Consider the following 27,919-nt stretch of genomic DNA (forward strand, 5'->3'; position numbering starts at 1 on the left):
ATCACTGGAAGACTGGGGAGAAGTCGCACCGTGTCCTTGGGAAAGACCAGGAAGGCCCATCTAAAAGAACAGAGGAAACCAAACATGCCCAAACAGAGTCTCATCAGTTTGTATTTAGTCTGCTACAGATTTTTTTTATTTTATGTTCTTATTTCACTGAAATACGATTTCTAAGAAATCTAAACGAATACTCAAGATAAGTCCTGTTCCTAAAGAGCCCTTCTGTTCAGACAGTAAGCCCTTTTGCTTTGCTGCAGAAGGCATAATCTTTATACCAGAAGGTTGTATATTATGTCTAGCATGGCAGCCAGGTCACCATGTGCAGGACTTATATTCATCTTGCTGGATTCCTGTCTCTTTAAGCCTTATTCCAACTCAGCAAAGATGCCAGCATGTGCAGACTTGAATTCTAATAGCTGGTGAGCATATGTTGGCATTGACCTGCTGATTTTAACAACAGCAAGTTACAGTACATTAACCTTGAGCTCCCAGCTGTGGCATGGCTAGCCTCTGTACAGACATGTACCTTTATCAGAGAAAGGAGAACAAGCCGCTAAATATTTTGCAACGAAGCGCAGAAAACGCTGAGAGATTTATTTTTTATTTTTTCCTTTTTCCCCCCACATGTGGTAAAGCAAATTCTGAATGTTGTCCACCAATGGCCAGCCAAACTCCCAGCACTGAATGGGAATCTCCCCGGTCCTGCTACAGAAGCTCTGAGCAGCTAGGTGTTTTCTGACAGGCAAATGGAAAAAAGGCATGTGGAGTTTAATAGAAACATAACTGCAGGCTGAGTCAGCCTTTACTCTATCCAAGGCATTCTGTAAGTACGCCAAAGAAGAAAGAGATTCATGTGGGCTTTGCCGCCAGACGACTGAGAAAGAATTAATCGAAGACAGAGGACACAGCCACAAAACACATACACATATACACTCAGTGAGCACTTTACTAGGTATTAACAACGCGTTCCTGCCTGCAGAGCTGCTGCTCACTGGATGTTTTTTGTTTTATATTTACATTAACAAGCTGATGGACAGGTCTACCGAATAAAGTGATCACTGAGTGTATACACCTACAGGAGACAAAAATACAGGACTGACTGTGTGTTTTTAATGTGTTATGGAGCAGTTCATTTTCTGAGGACAAGTGGGTGGCATTTAACAGAGATGCAGTTTTGTGAGGGGGAGAAAGAGAGAGAGAGAGAGAGAGAGAGAGAGATAGGATTACAGGCTGGCCTTCAGCTCAAACCACTGGGCCTCTTGTTACTCTCTGCAGCCCAGCAGAAGAGAGGTCTGGGACCATCATGCGCTGCTTTGGGACACACACTGGAAAAAAAGTGGGCCTGAATTTTCCAGCCCTGGGCCCTCAACATTCCATTACACAAATCTGTTTCTCTCATTCTGTTTCCTGAGGACAGCACCAAATGAATAATATGCCAATCTGTACTCAGTACCAACCATAACACTAAAGGGCCACAGGGAGTGGGGGAGGGGTTCATATTTGCAGAGCTCTCCTCTTTCATTAATTGAGTGCTTCTTGTTCCTAGACCTTCAGAGGCTGAAGAGAGCGTTACAAACGGCTGTTAGGGTGAAAACCAGCAGGTGTAAATTCCAATCCTGCTACTATAAATTCAAACCTCTCTGTGAGATCCTGTCTTCACAGCTAAGAACGCCAACACAGAAAAAGGATTACAAACAGGGATATCAAAATTATGAGCAACAACCAAAAACCTGGGTGCAGCCTGACCATATCATCAAAACACAGGCATGTTCCTTGCCATCTCTGTACCTCTTTTGCAGCTAAATGCATCCTGTAATGAGTTCAGAGCAGGCAGATTCAGAGGCACAGTTGTGGAAACAACTTTTTTTGTCTCCATCTCTAAAGCTCAAATCTGGATTCTCATTACAACATTGAACCTGGCTTCTGGCCAAAAAAAGCTAAATATAACCAGAGCAAAAGGGTGTGAATAGAATCCTCAAGGGCAAAACATCTCTTCATATTCCTATGTGAGTCAATTTAACATGATCCTTTGCCCCACTGGTCAACCTATTGTTCTGCAAAGGAAAACCCCTGTTGTTGTTTATTTTTAGTTTTTTAGCAAAAGATAATTAAAAGCTTCCTCAAAGCCCAAAGCCTTTGACCCAAATTTGCTTTTCAAGGTCTGGTATCAACAGTACACACATTCAACATGAACCCTCAACCGTATAGACAAGCCCTCGGTTCAGAAGCTGCCCTTCAAAACCCTGTAAAGAGGCAAGGCTGAAGTAAGAGGTTACCCATGAGCCTCTGCCCAAACTAGCAGGCGCAATTTTATGAGACCCATTTTGTTTGCTTCTTATAAAGTGTGTGTGCATTAATTAGACTTTTTAAGAGCCTGCATTAACAATCTGAAACCATTAACACACCTCCATACAACAGCACTTAGCATCACAGCGCATTACCTAGCTGTTCAGCCCATGGTAATGGGACTTTAAGAGGCACTGTCTACAACATGACATCATCGAGAAAACAGAATCAATCGGTCTTCCCTTCTTCCGAATCCATCCACAAGGCACCTAATTGAATCTTATGGAAGGCAGAAAGAGACAGAGCACTGCAGTGTAGTACTGGTGCCAGCAGTGACCGCTGCAGAAAAGCACAGTGACACAATGTGTCCTGCACATCCGAACACCCGCCTTCTTCCACTACCCCCCTCTGACATGCAAATGGCCCATCTCAACACAGAGGAACACATGCTCAGCAAATCAGTTCTGGGTTGTCACTGGCAGAACTGTAATAACAGCTATTGACGAGTGAACATGGAATCCACATGCACAAGGATCACCTATCATTCTGCTCCTCAGCAACCCAGAATCAAGTGTGATTCATCTCATCCAACCATCCTTTCAGTCACTACTTCACAGTAAGCTACGTTTGAATCCAACAGCTACAGTATAAGGAGTCAATTAAATCACCATGTGCAAACATACACACATACACAAACACGCTTACTCCAAGACTATGGGAAATATAACCAGCACCAGATGCAAACTCAACACAGAGCTGCAGTCAAGCCCTGTACCACAACTGTGCTGTCCAATAGTGAATCAAGCCCTTCCTCTGACCCATGACAAGAGATTTCTACTTCAACCTTCCCTCAGAAACACCAGTGAAAAGCACTTTTCTTATGTAAATATATTTATTTTCTTTTTTAAATTTATTTCCCATTTACGGTGGGGGACACAGGCCTTGAATTGTCATTTGTGCGTCTGTACTCCATGTATACTGTAATTCAAAAGTAGGCTCTGTACACGCAACAAAGTGTTCCTCCAGAGCGAGGGGGTTGGTGAGTTAAAAAAAAAACTGGCTAGACAAAGTGAAAATTAGGGTTTTGTTCACATTTCCAGGTTTATCCAGTCCTAACTTGCAGAGTTTGTCACCTTCATTTCTGAAAAATATATAAGTGTTGAATGCACCACAATTAATCTAAGAACAGAACTAAATCTAAATCATCAACATGTCCAAAGAAACTAGGGCACTGGCACTGAATTGCTCATAGCTAAAAAATGTTAATAAGATGTGGGGCACTAGGTGAATAGGATGTTTTCAACATGGCCCACTATGCTTAAGTACACTGTGGAATGGATCACTCCTCTGGATTTTCCTGTCCCAGGACAGGATATCTCACAGTGGAAGGCCGCTTTCTGCAAGCAGCGCCACAGTAAGGAGAGAAGGGAGCGCCTTGAAGTGAGATGGCAGATTACCCGTAAATTGTTAATTGGATTATGGGAGAGAGGATTAGATTTTCTTGAAGACGGGGCTAGCAGGGGGAGAGAATGCACTGAGCCCTGCTAGCACAGTCTGAGACATCATCTGAAATTCCTTTCCTTTTTACACGACTATGCAGAACAGCCAGCTTGTTCAGTTGGGAGGAGGGGTCACTCTATAGAGGACCAGACGAATAGCCAATCATAATAGGCAGTTGATTTCTTTTTTAACATGTGTTTTCTTAAGGGGCGTAGACAGTCCACCCACCCTGTGTATTTATTCACTCCATTCAGACAGGGTGAAAGCAGAGAGGGCCGTGGATAGAGACAGGATCACAGCACAGAAGGCGCCATTGGCTGGAAATGTAACCAATAGCATGGGGATTAATCTGAGGGCCATGGATCACACCACAGCCACACAGTTTTTCAAAAATCTAAAGGAATTTATAAAAATGCTGTCGCTGATTACAAAGAACACAGACTGACTTTGCGCTTTCGCAAGGCTTAGTGGTATTCTTACATAATAAATCTACTCACACACAATCAGGCACGCAGATACACAAAACCACACACACACAAGCTAAAAGGAAACTGACATCTGCACCAACAACAGTTAGGTAGCATAAACAAATGACTGTCATCATGTAGTAGTACTCAAAGTGAGAAGCTACCACTGGAGTATCAATCACACTCTTATCCTCATCTGAGCTTCTAGGGTCTTATGTAAGCGACACACAGATTTCATTATGCTCCTCTATTACTTTGCTGCTCAATACTGATCACTGTGGAAGCCCATCTGAATAGCTGGAGTCAGAGAGACAGTATATGCATCCTCTACTGTGGAGTTGCATGGTTCAGGCACAGCGGTCAGCTGCGGCCAAGAAGCTGCGACACTGAGATTGTACGGGTATCGGAGGTCCAGGGCTTTGTTTTTCTGTTTCTGCATTTTGACATCAGTGCTACTGACTCAAGAGATATCAAAATTGATCTTTTGTGTCCCATAGATGGTGCAGAAATGTCCCTCTACTCAGATTACTTGGGTTGTGCTTAATGATGCAACGATTAAAAAAAGCCTCCTCATTTCAACACACCATAAAATGAATGGATCGGTTCTGAATTCAATAATTGGTCAAGTAAAGACCAGGGGTATCAGCAGAGATTCTCCCCCCAAAAAAGATTACATTTATATTCAGTTTTTCATGGGTGATTTGCCCCAGACAGTCGACAATAGTCTATAAGATTCAAACCTGGCCTGAAAATAAGTGGAGAGCCACAATAGACTAATTCTGTAGTTTCCACAAGCAACTGAAACTGCACACAGCAACACAAGCTGCCATTTTGAATTCCGCTTTAATTGAGTCACAAATTAATGAGCTTAAAAATTAATGAGTGTACTGGTGGATATGACATGCACACCACTGCCAGTACATCCCACATATAAACACAGGATGGTAGGCTGTTCCAAGCAAGGCTTGACACCAAAGCAAATACTACAGAGGCCAGGGGACACAACCTCATCACATCACACCACAGCATCTGTTGGTTTTTGTTGTTGCACAACAGTTAAGCAGTCAATTAAAACAGTTACTTCAACACATAACTCAGCACATCTTGTTTACTGGTTCTAGACTAGTTGCTTATTTGAAGGTGAAAACAAAACCCAGCACATCCCATGACTGTCCAGGATGAGAGATGAGATAGGACCCCTGCTCTAGACCCCTGCTCTAGACCTATGATGGTCTAAATGGCTCAATTTCATAATCTATCATTCTTATGTCAGGTCCTTATGTACACACAAATGTTTGTTAACATGGGGATTCAAAATACTGGATGACAAAAAATGCACAGAAACTCTCTGAGTTTGAAGAGGGAAAAGCTCAAGAGGTAATCAGCAGATGTTACGTTAAACAGATATGAAAAAGGAGTGATGACGTCAATAATTAAAGTAATCTGGAAAAGATGGCCAATGTGTACTATAAACATCTGCCAAGACCCTATGACTCAAGACGAGGCTCTTTTAGGAATACATCCATTAATTGCATATTCACAGCACAAACTAAACATTTTGGGAACTTTGCATTCATTGCTTATGTAAAACACAATTTTGGTAGTTTTGTTTTTTTGTAGCCGCCTGAATGCTGTCCTCTTGAGCAGCTCTCTCTAAAGAAGAGGTCTTTGTAGAATCAATGAGTATCTGCCTTGTTTAATAAAAGCTACATTTAAAAAATGATATGGCCCTGTAATTCATCACAGATATATGAATCCATGTAGTCTCATAATAAATAAACCCAAAATATTTAGATTATGAAATGTTCCTCAGTATAGCCTGTGAGTTTAACAACATATTTTTCATTGATCACTCATATCGCAGTCATGGGGAGAGTTCCAGTGTTCTGGTCTTTTTCATACACTGGGCACCAGGGACCTTGTCATTAGCACATGTGAATAATTAATCACATCCAGATCTTATTGCACAAATGCGGTGGAAGGCCCTAGAAAGACACCATTTGGCACTTTGGCATCTGCAGATCTAATCTTCCACCTACAAACACAGAGAAATACTCACACTGCTTATGGTAACCCACACCAGCAACTTAAATTAAGGAACATTGAAATTGTGTTAAAAAAACACCCACCTACATGGGCAAACACATCTCATGGGCTTATCTACAGATAAGGTTGCATAAGCCATCAGAGATAATGACCAAACAACAAAATAGGTGGTTAAATTAATAACAAAGCCATACAAAAAACATCTAGCAAAAGCAAAGAGTGTGATCCCTGCAGCCACTGGCATGGTCATGCAACGAACTGTCCAAAATACATGACACATTATTGGTTGAATCATTTTCCAAAGAAAGGAAGAATGAGCAATAAAGTTTAGCCTGCCTCCAGCATCACACACATTTAGAGGCACTATGACAAACAACCCCCAGCAGAGAGGCTACAACCAAAATCCCTTAAACCTGCCATAAGCCCTATTTTAATGAACACAAATCAAGGGAAATGTACAGGAAAGCGTAATCATACTACAAATCAAATGTTTCAACTGCTTTACACATTACTGAGTAAATAAAAAAACTGGACACATTAACATTTTCTCTTTAATGTTTTATCGATTTAGACAGGACGTCTACACTATGCCATTCTTCGGGGGGGAAATGGAGAATTACTTGAAATGTAATTATGCTACAGAAGTGTAGTTCTTGACCGTATGTACACGCATACGAGTAGGTAACGGGTTTTTAAAAACGTCCAGTGAAAAATAAAATCTCTATAAACCACTCTTGTCGACATTTTAAAACAAAACGCAGAAGTTGTCTGAAAACGGGGAAACATTTTTTTTAAACGACCAGTCAAGTAAGCCACAATACGTTACGATTTTTAAAAGTTGGGAATTCGCTATAATGAAACAGAGCTTAATCATACACAATCTAAATGTTCGCGAGTAGCTAACCGCAGAGCACTGAGCTGATCCACTAGGTCAGCACGCTAAAGCGAATACCTCAAAGCTCCCAAGTAAACTTACCTCCAGCAGAGGTAGGTCCGGGTCCAGCTGTGTGAAGCTGTGGAGGACGACCGGGCTCGCGTCCCCGGCCACCTCCAACCTCACCCCATCCCAGATGCTGCGGACCCTCCACGTGCTGGCATCAAACATCACATCGAAAGACCCAGATCTGACTGTCTGCGTCTCGGACTGCATTCCCATTAGGTAAACCATTAGTCCCTTGACACCACTACGGGAGCAAAATAAGAGAAAACCGAAGCCGGTGGATTCTATCCATGTCTTATTTTGTCTTGGATTAAGCCGTTGAATCTGGTTTGAAGCTTGTGTTCTGTAAAATAACGCCGTTTAGAAGGACATAAACATTATGGGGTGTTAACTGCTTTCTCGGTTTTCTGCTAGCAGCGACTCTCACTGTGTACAGTGTGGGTATACCGTTCTTTGTAGCGGAAAACCCGAGCTTCCTCAGCTCCTCCCCGTGACTGACAGAACGCCCGCCCCCTTTTACAACCATGATGTAATTTTCACAACGAGAGGAAAATAAAAGTTCCGATCAAACAAAAGGCACAATAACTGTTCAAATAATGTTCAGATTGTTTTTGGCGGAACAGTCCAGTTCCTTTTCATGTCAATGATGTCATTCTAGAATCCATCCCTTTGTTCTGATCTGAAAGCACATTAGACTCAGTCACCGCTGATTGTACAGATGGGACTGGACAATTGCATGGCCACTTGCATGGCCACACAAAATATACTTGAGCTTTAAATAATAATAATAGAAAATATTTTTTGTCTAGATAAAAAGCTCAACATTTTTTAACAGCTTTCATTTTGTTGTTCCTCTCTCTCTCTCTCTCTCTCTCTCTCTCTCTCTCTCTCTCTCTCTCTCTCTCTCTCTCTCTCTCTTTCCCTCTTTTCCTCTCGCTCTCATATTGTTGTCCCACTTTCCACATATGTTTCGTATTAAGCATGGGCTGAGTTGTTCCACTCACTGCCAGTAAGTGCTGGCTGAAAACACTGCCAGGAAAACTGAGGAATGTGTGTGAGGGTCCCAACAAGGAGAGCAGGCTGAAAACAAGAGGGTCTTACACCTGAGTTTGAGCTTAGAGTAGCGTTTTCTCAATTTCATACTCATTTGAATCTCTTCTACCTAATGAGACCTTCCCAAGACACCGACAGACAGAAAACAGTACTGTACATTTCCACTGCAATGTGACCATGTGTTTGCTGTTTGTGAAGAAAGCAAGAAAACATTTTTCTTGCTTTCTAACATCAACAAAATTAGTCTGGTTTTGTGAAAGCAAACAATCCCTGCATTTTGTGGTTGCTAATTTGCATTGTCTGTAAACATTTTCAAGTGTAGCAATCATAATATGATTATGATAAGCAAAGTGTGCATATATGTATTAAGGATACATCAGTGTTATGACCACAAAGACATTGGTTTTCATATGTGCTGTTAATATCACTGATAATTCGTAATAGTCTATGGCACACACTAATAAAGGAGCTAATAAAGGTACTTAAAAATAAATTGTTACTGTTCAGTTAAGCCTAAATCAATACACCAAACCAGACACTATTTATTCTTAAGAATCCCCAAATGCGTATATTTGTGCATATATCAATATACACTCAGTGAGCACTATTAGAAACACCTGTACACCTACTTATTCATGCAATTATCAAATCAGCCAATTATGTGGCAGCAGTGCAATGTAAAGAAACATGCAGATATGGATCAGGAGCTTCAGTTAAGGTTCACATGAACCATCAGAATATGGAAAAAATGTATTTGTCAAAGTGACTTTGACCATCAAATGATTGTTGGTGCCAGAGAGGGTGGTTTGAGTATCTCAGATCCCCTGGGGTTTTCACACACAACACACAACAGAGAGAATGGTGTGAAAAACAAAAAACATCCAGTGAGCAGCAGTTCTGCAGGTAAAAACGCCTTGTTAATAAGAGAGGTCTGAGGAGAAGGGCCAGACTGGTCAAAGCTGACAGGAAGGTGACAGTAACGCAAATAACCACGCATTACAACAGGGGTGTGCAGAAGAGCACTCTGAACACACAACGTGACACGTCAAACCTTAAGCGGATAGGCTACAGCAGCAGAAGACCAATAAGTCTAAAAGATAAGTCTAATAAGTACCTAATAAAGTGCTCACTGAGTGTATAAAACAATAAAACAGTTATCCAACGAAACAGACAAGTAGCCCTGTTTTTTAAACGACAGCAGGATAGCTAATAAAGTACCATAGCAGTGATTGGACCCCGACCAATGCAAGGAGAATATAGCTGTCTTACAAACTGCAACACACTCTCCGCAAGCCTCCCTATTTGAAAACCACTACCTTATAACACAGCTGACAACATTTATACCGGGTTACCGGTTACATTTATATGACTGTCCTTGAAACAAGTCACGTGACTGCCCTTGACTAGAAACTATACAAAAGAAGCATGGAGATCTGTGTAAATATTGGAATCCAGTTACAAGTGTCTCACAGGACCAGGGTGACACGCAGACCGCAGCACCTAAGTGGGAACACCATTCCTCCCCCAAAATCAATGAGGACTTTCAGATGTCAGTGATGTCATTCAGGAACATATCGGTTTTCCACCAAGAGTACAGAATCAGTAAGTTCCCACTGTCTTCCAAAGCTAACACTGGATAATTATCATCACCCCCAATTCACCAAAATAAATCAAGGTTCTGTCAGTCCACCTTCTCTTCAAAATGAAAGAGACACCTTAATCAGCACCTGTATTCACAAAGCACTTCAGAGTAAGAGATCTGCTCCAGGATAAGTGTAGCCTTTTTGCTCACAGTGGATAAGGTTAAGACATTGACAAGAGAAACCTGACCCTGACTGGCACTAATACACACGCTTTATGTATATGTGCCCAGATTTCTGGATCTAAATGTAGACTTTGTTCTAACACTCGACTGGTAACAGATCAAACATTTGCTTGGTTGCAATATAAATTAAAAAAAATATAAAGAAAGAAAATACTGTACAGCTGCAAAGATGGTTAAACAAGCATGAAATCCCACACAGACGGACAAAAACAAAATGAACTTCAGGCCTTGGGGGGAAAAGGAAAACATGGGGGACAGGAAAGAAAAACAGACCTTAGAGAAACAATTTGGGAACAGGGTGTCTAATGGCCAATGAGGCTGACTGGTGGGTCTCCACTTGGAAATAATATACCTGTTTGTAAGTAATGCATTGTGAGAAACATGATTAAAGTGGTCATTAGCTAACCCTCTCCCTCCAGAAGCACACTAGTTGTGTAACCCAAATGAAGGCATTCAGTGACTCATTCCATTGAGTATCTCAAGGCTGGGAGCTGGAATTAAGACTGAGCTCCTAATCCGCATATCAGGGGGTTACCTGGAAATGAGACAGTGTTATTAAAAATATCTGAGCTCCACATTCATAACCATCAGCTGCTTTTTCTCACACAATGATTACATGATTACAAACTAGACCCAGGGATAGTTTACCATCCAATGGGTATTATTAGACTGGCACACTCATGAAGGGGGGTATCTGCATGCCTATCTCCCAGCTCATCTTTCAAAGGCTCGTGGCTGTCATGTCCTGTCATGAACACACCAGCCTCTCCACCAGTGTTATTTAGTCAGAAGTCTGCGTGGGAGAGAAACAATGTAGGGGTTTCCAGCACATCCAATGATTCACCTCACAACTTCAATTTGAGGATTACTGTTCAACAACAACAACTGCATACTATTCACTAAAGCACAATACCATTAAAGCACTATGCACTTGTGCCCTGTTGTTTCCAATTTCCTTTCCACACCAAAAAGATTTTTGCAGGCTTACATTTTTGAATGACAATTAACACTGATCATCTAACTTACCCCTCTGTATGCCTCCCACTGCCCTCCTGCTATATGCTCAAACTTGTTGACACAACTTCTGTTGTTACTTCGTGCCTTTTACCCTACATTTGCATGGGAAATATGTTCAATATGTACAGACCACCCTACTAAACTAACCCAGTGGGTTGAGGTAGAGTCAGTGTAAGGTAGAGGTAGAGGTAGAGTCAATGTAATCACTTTGATGAGTGTATTGACACCAGAGAAACTGGTTTGCATGGAGTGTTTGGCCCGCTAACTGAAAGAGGGATCCACTGGTATAGTACAGCAGAACGGCGCTGGACATGTTAATAATGAAAACAGTGTTTACTGAGGGTCAGTTAGCGATGGCATTCAGCAATGGGGCTCAATCAATTTGGCACTTTGAGCACCGAGCAGTCTGAATCCCAGGCGAGTTCTTCAGATTGAAGTCTGGATTAGAATACCAGAAATTGTAAACCATGTTCCTCTAACTTCTGATGGTCTGCACCGTGTAATGGACCAAGAGCATCTCAGTACAGTACACAATACAGGAGAAGAGCAACAGCAGCTGTGGCTGTGAACAGGGCTCCTTTGCACCTGGTATAATTTAGGAGTTGTTTTCCCAATATTATTCTTTACTCTTTAGCTTCCCAACCCCTCTGCTTCTCCCCATCAATTTCAGAGGAAGGAGATTAGCATTACTCCTGTGCCCCGCTTTCACAGAGCCAGTGCTGCAGCTGTGGAGAGGAGATGTAGCTCCACAAAGCTCTGACTCTAATGACTGTCAGAGCCCTAGGAGACTGCTGTTATAACCCGTATTTGTCATAAATCTCTGAAGGTAGCTGTTTATAGAGTATCCATATACTGTAGTCGCATTCCCTCTCTCTCGTATTCTCTCAAGACACATTGCATATATAACAATACTGCCAACACAAATATCAATTAAGCAAGGTATGATTAAGAAAAACATAATGCTGATAGTAGCAATAAAAGAAGAATGAAACCCTGATAATAAGTGAATGTGCAAACACAACACATTCAATTCTTTCCTCCAGCATCTAGGAGAATATTTCTGTCATTTTGGAACTCATGTTAGATGCAATCTTCTGTCTTTGTATTACAATATACACTCAGTGAGAAGTTTATTAGGTATTTATTCAACTCCTGCTGTAGCCTATCCACTTACAGGTTTGACACGTTGTGTGTTCAGAGATGCTCTTCTGCATACCACTGTTATAACGTGTGGTTATTTGCCTTCCTGTCAGCTTTGAGCAGTCTGGCCACTCTCATCTGATGTCTCTCATTAACAAGGCATTTCTGTCTGCAGAACTGCTACTCACTGGATGTTTTTAGGGTTTTGCACCAATGTCTGCAAACTCTAGAGGCTGTTGTGTGTGAGAATCCCAGATGATCAGCCGTTTCTGAGATTCTCAATCCACCCTGTCTGGCACCAACAATCATTCTACGGTCAAAGTCACTTTTCTTCACCATTCTGACATTTCGTCTGAAAAACAACTGAACCTGTTGATCACACCAGCATGGTTGTATGCATTTAGTTGCTGCCACATGATTGGCTGATACATTTGCATTGACAAGATGGAGTGTATATATATATGAAACAAATAATGTTCAAAACAGTTCAGGTTTAACATTGTCACATTTGGATTGTTCATTTGAAACCTGACATCCCCTCCTTCACACTCACCCTGTTGTTGTTTGTTTACCATGTCATGTTTTACTGCTGGGGTCTGAGAGCACTGGAAGTGCCTGAAGCTGTCGCCAGCGCCTGTGTGCTAGCGCACCATCAGCAGGGGCCTTTGCTCCCCGAGCCTGCAGGCCCTTTTTCCTCTGCGGCTCAGAAACGAGCCTCTCCGTCAAATCATGTCCTGGTAATGGCCACAGTGCTTGCCCAATGACAAAATACCACAGGAAAACCTGGTCCATCAATCAAATGGTAATGCAGTAGCCCCGCCTCCCCACCTCCAGTGTCAATGTGGGGCTGGCTGACAGGCCGTCACTGACACACGCCAGGCAACCCACCGCCAGGTGCTGCCTGTTTGTGCTGCAGCAATCCTACAGGGAACATTATGTCTCTGGCCTACCCCAGCGCTGCTCCCTCCCCACATCTATGGCATAATAGAGTCCACCTCACACAGAGCACTCCTTCATTACCTCTGCCCTCAACCAATCTCTCATTCTCAAGCCCCAAAAACTGACCTGCTTCCTCTGCCCTTGATTGGTCCCATACCCCAGGGGCACCACATCCTGCCAAAACATGCCCCACCCCCCTGCCCTGGTTCACCCACATGGGCCGGAAGCTCAGGCCAGCACGTGTGCCAGTGGAAACCAGCACTAATGAGAAAAGGAAGGTTCTGAGCTGGTCTGAACGGCGTGTGTAATCGACATCCTCATGTAACCTAGCTTTTATCTGTCTGGTTGTATGCCTGTCACCAGGTCCTGGCCACATCAGCATTGTAAAAAAAACCCTGAAACAGAGCTGAAGGCAGCCACACTTTTAATACCTCCCCTTTCCCCACCGTGGCAAATTCCGCACGGCTCCCTGGGTATTTAGGCAAGTTAATGCAAATAAAATAAATTCAGGAACAACACCTCTCCACCAGAAGAAACAATATTTTAACAGCAAGTTTAACAGCGATCGTATTCCCAAAAATAATAATGATACCATAATAACGGTAATATACTGTAATAACAATGGTCTCACACTATTTGGCAGAAATGAAGGAACACACACGGCGGCCCCCTGCCCACCCGCACACAGGGTTCAGAATAAGGTGCTTTCGAACCCCACTCTTACCCGCTCCTATACGGCCAGTTCTGAAGCTGGGGATGGCTGTGACATTACTGCAGTGCACTCTATCCCATACGGCCAGTTCTGAAGCTGGGGATGGCTGTGACATTACTGCAGTGCACTCTATCCCATACGGCCAGTTCTGAAGCTGGGGACAGCTGTGACATTACTGCAGTGCACTCTATCCCATACGGGCAGTTCTGAAGCTGGGGACGGCTGTGACATTACTGCAGTGCACTCTATCCCATACGGGCAGTTCTGAAGCTGGGGACGGCTATGATATTACTGCAGTGCACTCTATCCCATACGGGCAGTTCTGAAGCTGGGGACGGCTGTGACATTACTGCAGTGCACTCTATCCCATATGGCCAGTTCTGAGGCTGGGGACGGCTGTGACATTACTGCAGTGCATGCTCTCTCCCATACGGCCAGTTCTGAGGCTGGGGAAGCCGGGCAGTGAAGCTACTGCTGTGCCCAGGAATAATTTAATTGGGCGGCCACTTCAATTTGCCAAACGGCACCAGCGGGATCAATAAATAAGCGGCGGGACGCTCCCACCGTGACACAGCCCCACGCCCGACCTCCAGCACCATTTACTGCTCTCCGAGGAGGCTGACATCATCTGCAGGCCCCCTCCCCCAAACACCCCACCCCACCCCCCGCTTCAGACTGCGACCAGCTGGAGACTGGAGTGCAGGGGGACTCAAAGTCGATATAAACGTCAATACCGGCAACGCTGAGATTTACCGGCTACTTTCTCATTCCGAGCGGCTGTCCCCATGTTTCAACTGTGAAGACGTGTGAATGAATCTTCATTAGGAAGTGAGACCTGGGTGAGGGTGGCCGTGGGGGGAACACGGATCTGATTGCTTACGGCTCTCTGCCACTCTCTAATCTCAAAACTTTTTTGAGCACCGGGGAGTCGTGAATGAAGAATGCCACTGCAGATAGGGATAAGAATGGCAATACCTCCCAACAGACACACAAACCTCCAGCATTCTTTGTGTTCTTTGAAAAATCTGCATATCTAAGACAATGCAAAGTAGATTCCATTCACTGGGAGGAGATGACTATCGTGTACTGTAAATTCTTTGCTGGCAGTCCCACAGGATATTGTCACAAATTGCATCGATTCCAGTCGGCACTGGCTGATTAAGCCTGGGTTATACTTTCTGCATGGATGGACACATCAAATTGCAATGAATATGCGTTTGGAGCATTTATACTCTTTGCAGTTGTATCTCCACAGCATTCATTTCATTTCCCTTTATTTAAACTCAGATGAGACACATTGAGAGTGCTGAATGTACACACGTACACAGCAAACTGCTATTATCCCAGACTGTCATTGTACAGCCGTTATTTTCACGTGGGCGCGTTAGTGTAGTTAGGAAATGTTTGGGTTTGTGTGGAACGGCAACAGTGACCTGACTTTCCTTCCTTTAGATATATGGTACGTTCCTTACTGCAGATATATGGTAGTATGACTAACAAATGCAAAATTGGCAAGAAAGTGAGAGACTATCCTTTCCCTGATCCTTTTTCCCAGTATTGACTTTAATTTTCTCAGCATTCTGGTGCTCTGTTCCAGCAGCAAATCTCCCCCGTTTCCATGGCAGGTAATTGGCCAGGATCCATGATGTCATAACTAGTCAGAACATACAACAGCCACAGACACAGGACCCTGCCTCCCTCTGGGAGAAGCTGCACTGCACTGTGGGTAAGCCATCCCTATGGCTCCTCTCTGACTCACTCTTGAGTGGATGCCAGAGATTCTCTGATGTTTTTAAACAGCCCACTTGCTCACTGTTGCCTAACAGAAAATACGATTTTTTAAATCCTAATGAATCCCTTAAATTCCCCTTTGTTCTCATCTAATAGTTATCCGTGTAACAGAGGATTAGCTGTCCTGGTGTAATTCTGGGTAATTCCCGCTTCCTTTTTGCAATGCCTGATGGGACGAAAACAGCTTCTCACTTCCCATGTTGAAAAGCCCCTCAGGCTCCCAATTATTAGCGGCAGATACATTCTGCTCTCCAGGGGCTCCCCCATTCTCACCTCCATGTGAACGAACAAAACCAGGGGAATACCCCAAGAAATTACCTTCTATCACAGCCAGTAGGGCCTTCAAGGCACCCCAGATCACGTTTACATGAAATATTAATTTACTGCTGTTGTAAAAACACAACAAGCAAAATGCGTTATGTTGCTATTGTGTGTGATCTTCTGGCCATATCAAAAGGTTTGGGAATCATAATGTATAATAATTATCTGTAATAAAGTTTCAACCAAGCCCTTTCTCCCTAAACTACACTGCCTCGACAGCTCACCAATAGTACTTGGAGTTGAAAAACTGCTCTGCTAATTTAACTTATATCGATTGCATCGATTTACACTTGGTCTTTTACTGTTTTCCAAATGTCAGATGGTGCCGCTGTAGTTGGTACTTGGTGTATCAAGGCTCTTTACATGGTTCTTGTGGATTTTGTGTGAGTGTGTGTGTGTGCATGTTTGTATATGTGTGAGTGTGTGTACATGTGCTGGCATGAGTGTCTGTGCACATGCAGGTGCATGCATGTGTGGGCACACGTGTGTGCGTGTGTAGGGGTTTGTGCATGTTTGTCTTTGAGCTGGACAAGCCTGTGATTAGCATAATACCCTGTATCAATCGCAGACTTAGGAGAAGCAGCATGCTCACATGTTAAAAGAGGCCAATTCTAAAGTAGAGCAGCCTACTGCTGACTCACTGGGACCACGTGACACATAGGTCAGCGTACAGGGGTGAGGGGGTGAGTCACAATGCTGACCCAAGGCCTTTGCTCATCGCTGAAGCCAGAGATGTCACAAACCGGCCTCTTCTCCAGAGGCTTAGGGAGTAGCACAAGTATGGCTTCTCCATCCACGGAGAAGCCATACTTGTGTGAACATGTTAATGTTGACTACGCAAGGCTAACCTCTATTACAACTTATTTCATAAATGTAATCCACTTGCCCCAGCATTGTAAGGACTGAGGCAAGCCTTTTCATGTATAAGCAGATATACATGTGATAGGAGAGCTTGGAACTCGAAGGGAGGGTGGATAATTGCTTGCTTCAGAGAATCGACACCTCTTTATGGACAGAACTATGTTACATTACCGATATTGGCCACTAGAGGGGGTATTTCAGGTCAGCAGGTCCCAGAGATACGGAGCCAAGAGGATTCATTTCACTGTTACTGGCTGAATGTGCTTACACTTAGTAATCGGAGACCTTATTAACAACTGCGCAAAAGCCTCCAAATGAGTAAATCCACACTGCTGACGTGAAAATAAATTTAGCATGCGATCACCACATTTCTTTATACTTGTTTAGTGAGCCACATTTTTTCTGCACTCAAGTGGAAACATGATTTAAGATACAGAAACAAAAAAAGACACAAAATAAATACAGAGCAAAGCTACATGTGAAGGTTCTGAGCTTGTGCCATACGAGTGAAGCAGTGACACCACTTCAAAAGCACTTCACATCCACTCCCACACAGTAACAGAATTACGCAGGGGCAGAAAACATACCACTGCTATAAGGTTGAGAAGGCTCTTAAGCTGACATGGTCTCCGAAAGGAATGTAATATAATTTAGTGACATTCGTATCCTTCTAAAACCCACTCACTTATATGTTAACCACAGGCCAGAGTAGCTTTCAGATGAGGGTGCCAGGGTGTTTTTTTGGGTCCCTCTCGTTAGAGGGATCGTAGAGAGATGAGGAGGGGAGCTGCGCTCATACAGAACATGTGGCACCTGAGCGTCACCAACACCCACATATCCCTGCAAATATACAGCTGAACAAAATGTCGGCTATGTAAGCCACCCTGAACAAGAGTGTAGAAAAAATTGATTCTTTAATGAAAACAGAGAATGGGAGCGAACCTGAGCTCCAGCAAAGCTCCATGCTGGGGGAAAAATCTTAAAAGTGCAGAATATTTGTGCAAAAGTGATGGCAAAGCCAATTAAAGCTCCTTTGTGTACATGGCAGCTTTCCCAGCCTGAGAGCGGGACACGGGCGGAACGGTGCTGCATTAACAGTGACATACGCAGAGAGCTCAGGGCCGAGGTGACATCAGTGTCACTGTGCCACAGTCCAGGCCCAGGTCAGGGCTGCGCTACTCACAGGCATTTCTCTCCGGACACTTTAACTTCACGGTCTGGGCAGCTAGCCCTTCATGTCCCCGCTCTGAGATATGGCTCACACGGAGCGGAAGTGAGCCTAGGGTGGCTTCAGCCCGGTCAATGCCGGCCTTGTTGCTGCTGATGGCTTTGCCAGAACAGCTCAGACAGCAAAGGCCACTTGGAATTCTTAGTGCATTGGAGGAGACCCTGAGAGTAGTTGTTCCTTGCCAGCCGGTATGTGTGTGTGTGTGTGTGTATATATACAGTATGTGGTGTGTCTGTATACATGCAAGTGTAAGTACATGTGCATATGTGTGTGTCCGTGTGTGTGTGCGTATGCGTGCATGCGTTTGTGTTTGTGTGAATGCCCCCTCTTGCTTCCTCAACTGCGGGAAACCCCTGAGAGAGGGCTTCTGGATCACATCTATTTGCCGTTATTTACAGCTCCTGCAGCAAGAGAACAAAGACACAGTGGTCCTGCTGTGCATTTGGACCTGCAGTCCCTTTCCTCTGCTACAATAGCACTGTGATTGCTTTTAAATTCAGACACACAGGCAGGTTTAGACACAAGAAAAATTAGCAGACTGATTTGTTTCTGAATGACCTTTTCCCCTAATGCAAAGAGCCGAGAGGAAACGGATGTCTTTCAACAGCCACTCTAGACTTCCACCAAAAAAATGAAAAACACTCAAGACTCCTTCCAAGCAGAAATACGCTGCTTCTCTCATTACCAGAAAGCAATATTTACTTCTTGTTGTTTTAGTCATGAATATTCAGGAACGCTGCCACCACTCGGAATAAGCCACTGATTAGAGGCGGAATACGTTCTTTTGATTAGAAAGAGCAGCATTAATCCACTCTTTGTGGGACGTGCAGCAGACTGGCTTCAGCGATGGAGCAGCTCCCTGCTCCTCCGCCCTCATTAGCAGCCCGGTCTGGGAGCCTTCAGACCTGCCTCTCCCGCCCAGAGACTCACAGCCACTGTAATTGTCACTGGGCCTGCAGGGGAAAGCAGGCCATGACAACATACAGCTACCGTACATTTCGTTAACCCCTCAGACACCCAATTATAAGCCTGCAGGTCCATTTCTAGAGTTTCAGGCCTACCTGCATGCGCACGGGGAGGCCAGATGGGAACCAGGGGCCAATTTGGCCCAGAGATATCATACCTGCAGTCTTCTGCACCGTTGCAACTAAGCAGAGAAAAATCTTTTTTTTAATTGTATTTACATTTACTAGACTAACAGAGGAATGATGCAGATATTCAACAGGTCTCAGCCAGGTGCCCCTGCACCTCATGGACCAAATGGCAAGAGCTAAGAGTCATGCATGAATGTTTCTATCCCTGTAGAAGCTGTCACTACACAGCACACACACTCCTGCACAGCCTTGCAGCAGTGGAAGATCCTGAAAATATACTGAAATAAAATGAGTGTCGCACATGGAGAGTAAGTTTGATCAGAGAACTCTACTGTAGCCAACCAATGGTGAGCCTCACCAGTCACAGCCACCCCCGTTTCCATCATCAACCAATCACATACACACAACTTATGTTCTCACTTGTCTAATGACATGTACACATCACTCTGTAGCACTTTTCCTCAACCAACAGGGCAGAACCCCCCTGTGTTGGCCATTGCCTGCACTGCTTCTGCATGCTTTGCTTGCTACTGCACAAATTATGCTCACCCTCAATCTCCCCAGCTACCACCTGTTGTCTGGATCTGCTTCTAGATACTGGGGGGTTTCTGATAAATTATTAGGTTCTGTTCTTCCTGTTCTTCAGACCAAATGTCAGAATGGGGAAGAAATGTAATCTTGTGACTTTGACCATGGAATGATTGTTGGTGTCAGACAGGATGGTTTGAGTATCTCAGAAACTGCTGATCTGGGTCAGATGAGAAGGGCTGGTCAAAGCTGACAGGAAGGTAATGCAAATAGCCACACATTACAATAGTGGTATGCAGAAGGGCATCCCTGAACACACAATGCATCACACTTCTAAGGCTACAGCAGCAGTAGAACTATAAGTTTTAAAAAAAAGTAAGTTAAATACCTAATAAGTGAGTGTATTTGCAATATATTGTTGTATATTACATTTCTATGAGGACAGACACACACACACACACACACACGCACACGCACAAACACACACATACACATGCACACAAATGTCTACATTAGAAAGCATAGTTGAATAAGAGGGACAAAAATAAACGTGGCAAGCTTTGAAGTTGCACTTGCATGCAGACTACTGGATGACTTCCCTTAAGGAAGACGTCATCATGCTTCTGGCCAGTTCCACATACTTTAGCCAAGAATGGAAAGTCATTTCCTGTCATGGAAGTCATGGAAAGGCAATCCTCCTTTCCCCAGCCTTGGACAGGATATCGGACTGCAACTTTCCATAGCAGCACAACACAAAGGACTCTCAAACAATAATGCATCTATTAGGTGGGACACCCCATATATCTGGGGCCAAGTTCAAAGGCAGTAGCAACAATAGAGGAAGCCCTGCCCCAACTTCCATAGTCATCACAGCCATGCAGTGCTGTCTTGTGAAACCCTTCACCATGCCCCCACCCCACCCCATAACTCTGAGAACCTGGGTGAGGTGAGTCTGGGCCAGAGTGAACATGCCAAAGGGGCACATTATTATTATTATTATTATTATTATTATTATTATTATTATTATTATTACATATGCAATCAATTTACAATCCCTGCCCAGAGGCCAAAGCCAATCAAACCAACTGGGCTCAATGTCTGCAGCATCATGTGCTGCCAGGACACACCAAACAAACAAACAGACAGGGACACACAGTCTGACACAACTGAGGCCACAAAACTCATCATTCATTTCAGGGAAAATGTTACAGGCAAAAACCTCACTCCCTCCATCTGAATCAGCACTGTACACATACAGCACACCATCTACAGATAATAATACACAGGAAATTATTATTCACTCGATTCATTATTCACAAGTCACACATTAAATCCTAATATATTCCTGCTTGTGAGCGCGTATCTCTCTGTGTGTCCCTGGGAAGTATGGGAACCGATGCTTTGCTCAGGGAAATGGCAGGGGTTTGCTTTAAAAGAACAAAAGCAGCAAATGAGCAAAAATAAATCACAAGCAAAAGTCAAAGGGCAAATCGACTGAGGGGACAGAGTGAAAGAGTTTTTATTAGACCTGGGTGATACACCCACGCCATTCCTTCTCTTTGCCCTGGCCCAGTGACTCCTACCTGGCGGGTTGCAGCTCTATGTCTCCATTTAAGAAAAGCGGTCCTGCGCATTGTTTCATTCCGACGGCGACCTCCCCTCCATATCAGACCATTAGTCCCAAACGTGCACAGCATGGCCGCCCCCAGCTCACCGGGAGTGAGGAGTCCTGCTGATAATATAGATCAGGAGCTGCAGACACCGAGGCACAGACCTTCCTCCTCCACGTCTTCCCTATCAATGACATCAATTACCACGGCCGACCTCTCCCAGCAGCCATCCAGACCCACTCCCACAGGTATACACATTAACAGCAGTGTCAACAGCGCCCAGGGACAAACACAATAAAACATTAACCTCCACAGACGTTTTTATGTGCCCCTGTTCTAAAGGAGACCGCGTTGCCCACCGTGGCTATGGGGGAAGCTGGCCATACCTTAAACTCCTCTGAAGAGAATGGCGAGACCGGTAGCACATCTTGACGCTCCCATTATTAAAGGCTCTGTTGCCAGAGCAACCGAATCGAAAATGAAAGCTCGACTGTGGGCTTCTCAGGGATTTCCTATTCTAGGTGAACTAATCAGACGAGAGATCCGAAAACAATTATTGCAAAACCTAGATTCTCAAATGATGCTGTTATTTGGGAAGACTTTGCTCTTCCCAGAAGAGATTTCACAGCATCAATGGTGAATTACAAGTCTTACTCAGATGGATTATTTTTCAGTGCCTGAGAAAATTACTTATACTCTCATGAAGTAAACTAATTAGTTATTTGGCACATTGTTAATCTCAACAGAGAAACTGCAGCACTGTAATTATAGGTATAGTTGCAACTGACTTTTATAAGCCTATGTTGGTCTTGATATTTTAAATATAAAGTGTCCTTTTGTTTTTTCCCTTTTTCTCTCCATTTGCAAACACAAGTCAGACTGAAAACCTCCCACCCCTAGGTGAAAATAGAGCCAACAGAGCCTTGCCGATCCAAGCCCTCATAATTTAACTCATACTCTAATGCTTTAGCGTCTGTGACAATCATGTCAAGTGTGACTATGTTTTCCTTTATTTGGTCTATAATTGTGGTCATGTGTTTGGCCTTTATTTCAGTAAAACTTGGGTTTTATTGGTATATCATACCTCTCTGTCGATCTCAGAGCTGTGATAACTACAGTGTGAGTCACCAGCCTGAGGGAATACTTTATTTAAAGTGTTTGTGAAAATAGGGCAAAAATGGGAAAAATGCAAAATGGAGAGAAAATGGGGAAAGCATTTTTTGGTAAACATAAAAACACTTCAACAGGCTTGTGTCCCTGTACAGCTTTTCCAGTATTCATACAGGCACAATGCATATTATATCATGATTTTATTTTAATTTAAGTTCAAATGTAAGAAAGAGATAGATAGTTAAATTAGAATACTTACCAAAATGAATGTAATGACATATGATTGCAAACAGGTCAACATTGATACCAGACTTACTCTTATAAAATCGTTGCTAAAAGTTCATGGTTTTGTTTTGTAAAGATTCACTACATGAAAAGTGATACCAAAAGGCTGGGCTTGGAGGTCACAGCCAACCAGTCAGCTCACTGTGAAGAAAATGGGCTCAATAGGCCGACAGATTTACAGCACTCCTTTATTTCAAGAAGCCGTATAGTGATGCTTGCAGTGAGTTCTTGGCCTTGGCTCAGAGCTTGTTGGCATTTTAAAGCACTTTCTCCTGGAACAACTCGGAGAGAGAGAGAAAAATCATTTTGAAAAGCCAGACCCATCAAAGTCAAGTTAGCAATCAGTTTAGTGGGAAATCTCGTACAGCATCTGTAGAGAGAAGCATGCGATCTCTGCTGTAAGTTAGGATTCGGGGTGAATTACACTCAGGAATCCAAGCCATGGAGGATATTGTTCCAACTGTCCCTAAGCTTTAGCACAGCCTCTATCAGACCTGGCCCAGATTTCAGTGTAGTGGAACAGTGAATATAAATTATCATTTAATAATTTAAAGTCAAATAGAAGAATGACACATCTGCCCCTCTTCCACTCTACCAATGAAAGCTAGCTTACGATGGAATGACCAGCAGACTGCTCTTCATTTTGAATGGTTTCACCTTTGGTTTTGTTTCATTAAAATAAATATTCTTTAAAAGCCTTGGTGTGACTCATATCTCATAAGGGATCTGACCAAGACCCTTATGAATTGAAGTGTGGCCTTTTTTATTGTGCAAATAATTGTAATGTTTTTACGGACCATTAGTACAATATGCAGACTGCTTCAAGAGCCTGCTTTTAAATAACCAAATGTAGTTTGCTGTTGTATCACTGCTGTGCCCCCCACACCCAAAATGGGAGCCCTGAGTGCATGCAGGCCTCACTCATGAACCAGTGACTTCTGCACTACCATACATGCCGCACGGTGTACTACAGGAGAGCTAGCCAATCACCTATTAGAACAGAAGCTGCAGCTGTTTCCCAAGGAACTCAAACAAATACCCGATGAGAGAAAGACCAAAACAGACTGCATTTATATCGCACTTTTATCCAAACGCTTTACAATTAATGCCTCTCATTCACCCATTGAACCACAGCAGACGCTCCGTCATGGTCGGCAGATTACACAGCCCAGCCTCCAGCTGATTTCTGGGGTATATGGGGCTCAGTCAGTGCTTGGAGTGAGTGTGTGTTAATAGGCCAGGGCACATGGGAGCAGGATCTCTGCTGCACAGCAGTAGGACATGCATACACCTTTCTCTTTCTGCGGCAGTCCAGTGTGAGCCCACAGTGGACCCTGTGAGAAATGAGCTACACACTGCTAATGGCAGCATGGGCCTGCTTTCGCAAATGGCAAAGAAACAGAGCAGACGTTTATGGTGTAACCATGGGGATGCAGACCACTGTGCACATGAAGACACTGTATTTTAACAGAGTGGGCTAAATGGGAGGTGGGGGGGAACCAGCCACTGGATAGAGCAGTGCTTCTCAAACAGGTGCCAGAGAGAATATTTTGTCTATATTCCAAATTTTGTAAATTGCATATTTTGAACATGCTGTTAAATTAAATATATTCTATATATTCTATATATAAATATATTATATCCTTGGTAATACTATAACACTGTGATCATTGTAATGATTGCATATTTAAGTTGAGCTAAATACATGTTTTAGAGATCCATGACATACTACAATGACATGATTTAGACATGCTTCTGTGTAGCAGTTGCTTAAATACCACTTTATTGCCAACTGCAGTGGCTTTGGGAAATCATTTTAGAGGAGTGCGGATCTGCAGCCACAGGCTGGTCATTTTACGGGTCCTTGGAATAAAAAAAAAGTTTGAATGCTCCTCCTCTAGGGCATCCAGAGACCTGCTGCAGCCAATAAACAGAAAGAGATACTCCGCAATGATATCAACATGTCTGCCCAGCACAGCCCTCTTCACTGTAAAGTAGCTTTTTTTCCCATCTTGGCAGAGCATAAATGACAGAGCGGAGACTGTCTGACACACACCTGTTTCAAATATAACGTTACAGTAGTTTAAAAACACTTATGTTGCACTGCGCATGTAAACACACGCGCACACACGCTACCAAAGCCATGACACACCGTGTTGTGTTAGATACAAGATACTGAAACGAGCAGAACAGCAACAGCAGACAAACACGCACACGCACACCGTTAATTCCCCGATCTATGGGATCCGCATCAACCAAGAAAAACGCTCATACATGTGTAGGTTTGCTTCCTTACCAGGTCTTCCAGTATGGACACCGGGAAGTCGAACATGCACATCTTCACCGGTTGAGCCAGGGCTTTGTGAAGGCTGAAGACAGACTTTGCTTCCATGGCTCTTGGTGGTAGCGGCAGGAGCGGAACACGGGCTATTCTGGCTGCCAGTCCTCCAGCTGAGGGTCAGTGGCACTGCGCATTGGCTTTACATAGAAAATCCCATCAAAATGAAAGAAGAAAAAACCAAACAAAAATAACTGCTGCTACGGGTTCTCCCTCCGCTGCTGCTGCTGGAGACGCGGGAAGTGTGAGGCTGAGAGCGCAATCCCCTCCTTCCCCAGCTCCTTCCACTCTCTCTCTCTCTCACTCGCTGTCTCTCACTTTCTCTATCCAACTCTCTCTCACTGTCTCTCACTCTGTCTCTCTACCACTCTCTCACTCACTCCCTCTTTCCTCTCTCTATCCTCAATCACTCTCCTTCTCTCTCACACTCTCTCTCTCTCTCTCACGGGGGGCAGTCGGTGGCCTCAGCAGCTGTCTCCTCTCCTCCGTCTTCGGCTGCGTCTGGGAGGCGCGGATCCTGAAGCAGGCAGCAGCATGTTGCTGCATATCAGACTGCGGTGGAGCGCAGACGTCAGGGCCACTCGCAACAACAAGCACCGTCTACAGGGAGCGCATGCCGCACACGCTCTGTCCCCTCTCCTCCCCTCTCCTCTCCTCTCCTCTCCTCCCTCTCTCCCCTCCTCTAAGCGCACGGCAGCCCCTGACGTTCACGGTCCTCGGAGAGAGAAACCCGGCACGGCACGCGATGGGGCAGCGGGCGAAGCAACATGTAAAAACAGGTACTGCAGGAGGGCAGACGCTTATCAGGCAAATGCATTTGTGTTTCTTGTTGCGCTCTCACTCTCTGGCAACGTTTCCTGTTTCTCTACTCTGTTCACCATGTCCCTGGTGATGCTCTGTTTGTGTGGCTACTACGTTTCTGTGGCGCTCTCTCTCTCTGTCCGGCCACTTAGTCACGTACTGCTACTTAAAAAAAGAAAAAGAATAGGCTGGAATGAATGAACAATACATTGAGTCGCCCCACCACTCCCTTCCCATTGTCAGCTGACTGGGGGGAAACTGGGTCTTCTTTGGTCCAACAAATTGAGTACCACCCCCACCAGCCAACCCAAACTCAGTGGACCGTCCAATCGCATCCACTGCCCCCTCTCCTGCATTTACCCTGCACTACAGTGTGGCTCGGAGGGAGAGGGGGTGTTTGGCAGGTCTATTAACATTGCTGAAGGCCATGGCTGATCACAGAATGTGCTGTTCAATGGAGACACGAGGACGGAATGTAGGTCACACAGCTTTTTACTCAAAATGCCTTTGAGCTAAAAAGTGCCATCAAACAGAATGGAAAAAAACTCTCTTCACTGAAGAGGGAATAATGAATAAATAACCACAATCAGAGCAAGACCAGCATCATCAGTTAGCAAACTGGACTATACAGACTTGCCAACACCTCTTAGGTTTTCAGACTTGTTTTATTTCAAGAGCTGCTGCATGATTTCTACCATGAAATGCAGTACTATAATTACACGCCTGCCACGGGCATGGTGGACAGTAATGAAGGGAATATGGCTGGGGAAGAGGAATTTAAAAAGAAAAGAGGGATCAGGGTTGAAGAATAACAGGTGGAAGTCAAAACATCAAACTGGGTGAAGTGAGAAGCACTGGCAGGAAAGCGCTACCCTCCCAGTGAGGTCTCACACAAAGAAACTAGGGGTGTCCATATTGCACACTGGCCTACCAGAGTATTCTCTGCATGTATATTCCTCTGAGTCCTAATGAATCTGACTCAGCCACAGGTTTCCTGCACACATGCCACTTTCCTGACCCTATCATTTTAAGAAGCACTTACATTTATATGGAACACATTTCAATAGATTAAAAAAAGAATATAGAAAATAAAAAAGCTATTCCGTTTTTGCTTTTTCTCCTAGTTTGAACAGCTCAGATGTATTTATCCATCTGTCCCATCACTGCACCATCAGCAGTTTTGCAGCATGTTTCATAATTTACTGCCAGTCTCTCGCAGTAAAGAATATTAATGTCAGAGCCGCCTTTTGTTTGGCTGAACATGTTTGAGCTGCATCACAAAGACCTGACGCACCTTTCCATCACCCAGAAGAGAAGACAACACTCAAAGAGTCCTAAAGGCCATCTTCCATCAGTCTTTCTGCTGCATGATTTTTATCGCTCAAGCTGAAGAACGACATATTTCACACAAGATACCTCACTTTTCAGCCCGTTCAGCTGCTCCAGAGGCTCTGGACAGAGACACAGCGGATGAAATTACCAAAAATTGGTACAGAAAGAGAGATAGAGAAAGCAATAGAGAGAGAGAGGGGTGCAGGTGGAGGGGGCACTGCAGTGTAAGGCACAGATGCAGAGATCAGACGTGTATTAGGATGCAGAGGCAGTCCCCGCACCATTCCTGTGAACATTGTGCAACCCTTGGTCGCCATGGAAACTGAAGAGCAGTCCCTCCATTGGGCGCCGGCCCTCGGCTGCCCCAGCACACCGTGCGGAAACAGGCTCAAAAGCCCTGCGCAGATGGGAAACGGGGAAATAAGAACTGGCACTCAGCTGCCTGAGGATTACCTGCTATATCGCTACAGGTGAGTCGGCTTATCAGGGGATCACCCTCTGCTGAACAGAACATGCACACTGGGACACTGAGTCCTCCAGCCTTCCTCCTTACAACCGGGGACTGAAGTTTACTTTCCTGTGGGTGTACTGTATTTGGCAGGCATATTTGCAGCATAGAGAAAAAAGAAGACAAAAAGCCCCTAATATAAAATCGTTATTCGAGAAAGGCTTTCAAATTGTGATGTTTGCCAACA

General features: G+C 44.1%; 1 protein-coding gene across 3 annotated transcripts in view; it reads right to left on the reverse strand.

The window, feature by feature from the left end:
• Positions 1-25,697, reverse strand: part of LOC133140777 (ral guanine nucleotide dissociation stimulator-like) — a 46,730-nt gene extending 21,033 nt beyond the window's left edge. For 2 of the 3 annotated variants that reach the window (XM_061260977.1, XM_061260976.1), the window contains exon 1: positions 7,276-7,661. In XM_061260977.1, coding sequence (XP_061116961.1) covers positions 7,276-7,467 — 192 coding nt within the window. In that variant the 5' untranslated portion in view covers positions 7,468-7,661. Of the gene's footprint in view, positions 1-7,275; positions 7,662-25,049 lie in introns of those variants that run through there. The other variant, XM_061260978.1, reaches the window with a different exon arrangement.
• Positions 25,698-27,919: the final 2,222 nt, after the last annotated feature.

The sequence above is a fragment of the Conger conger genome, chromosome 11 (assembly GCF_963514075.1).
Source record: "Conger conger chromosome 11, fConCon1.1, whole genome shotgun sequence".
NCBI lineage: Eukaryota > Metazoa > Chordata > Actinopteri > Anguilliformes > Congridae > Conger > Conger conger.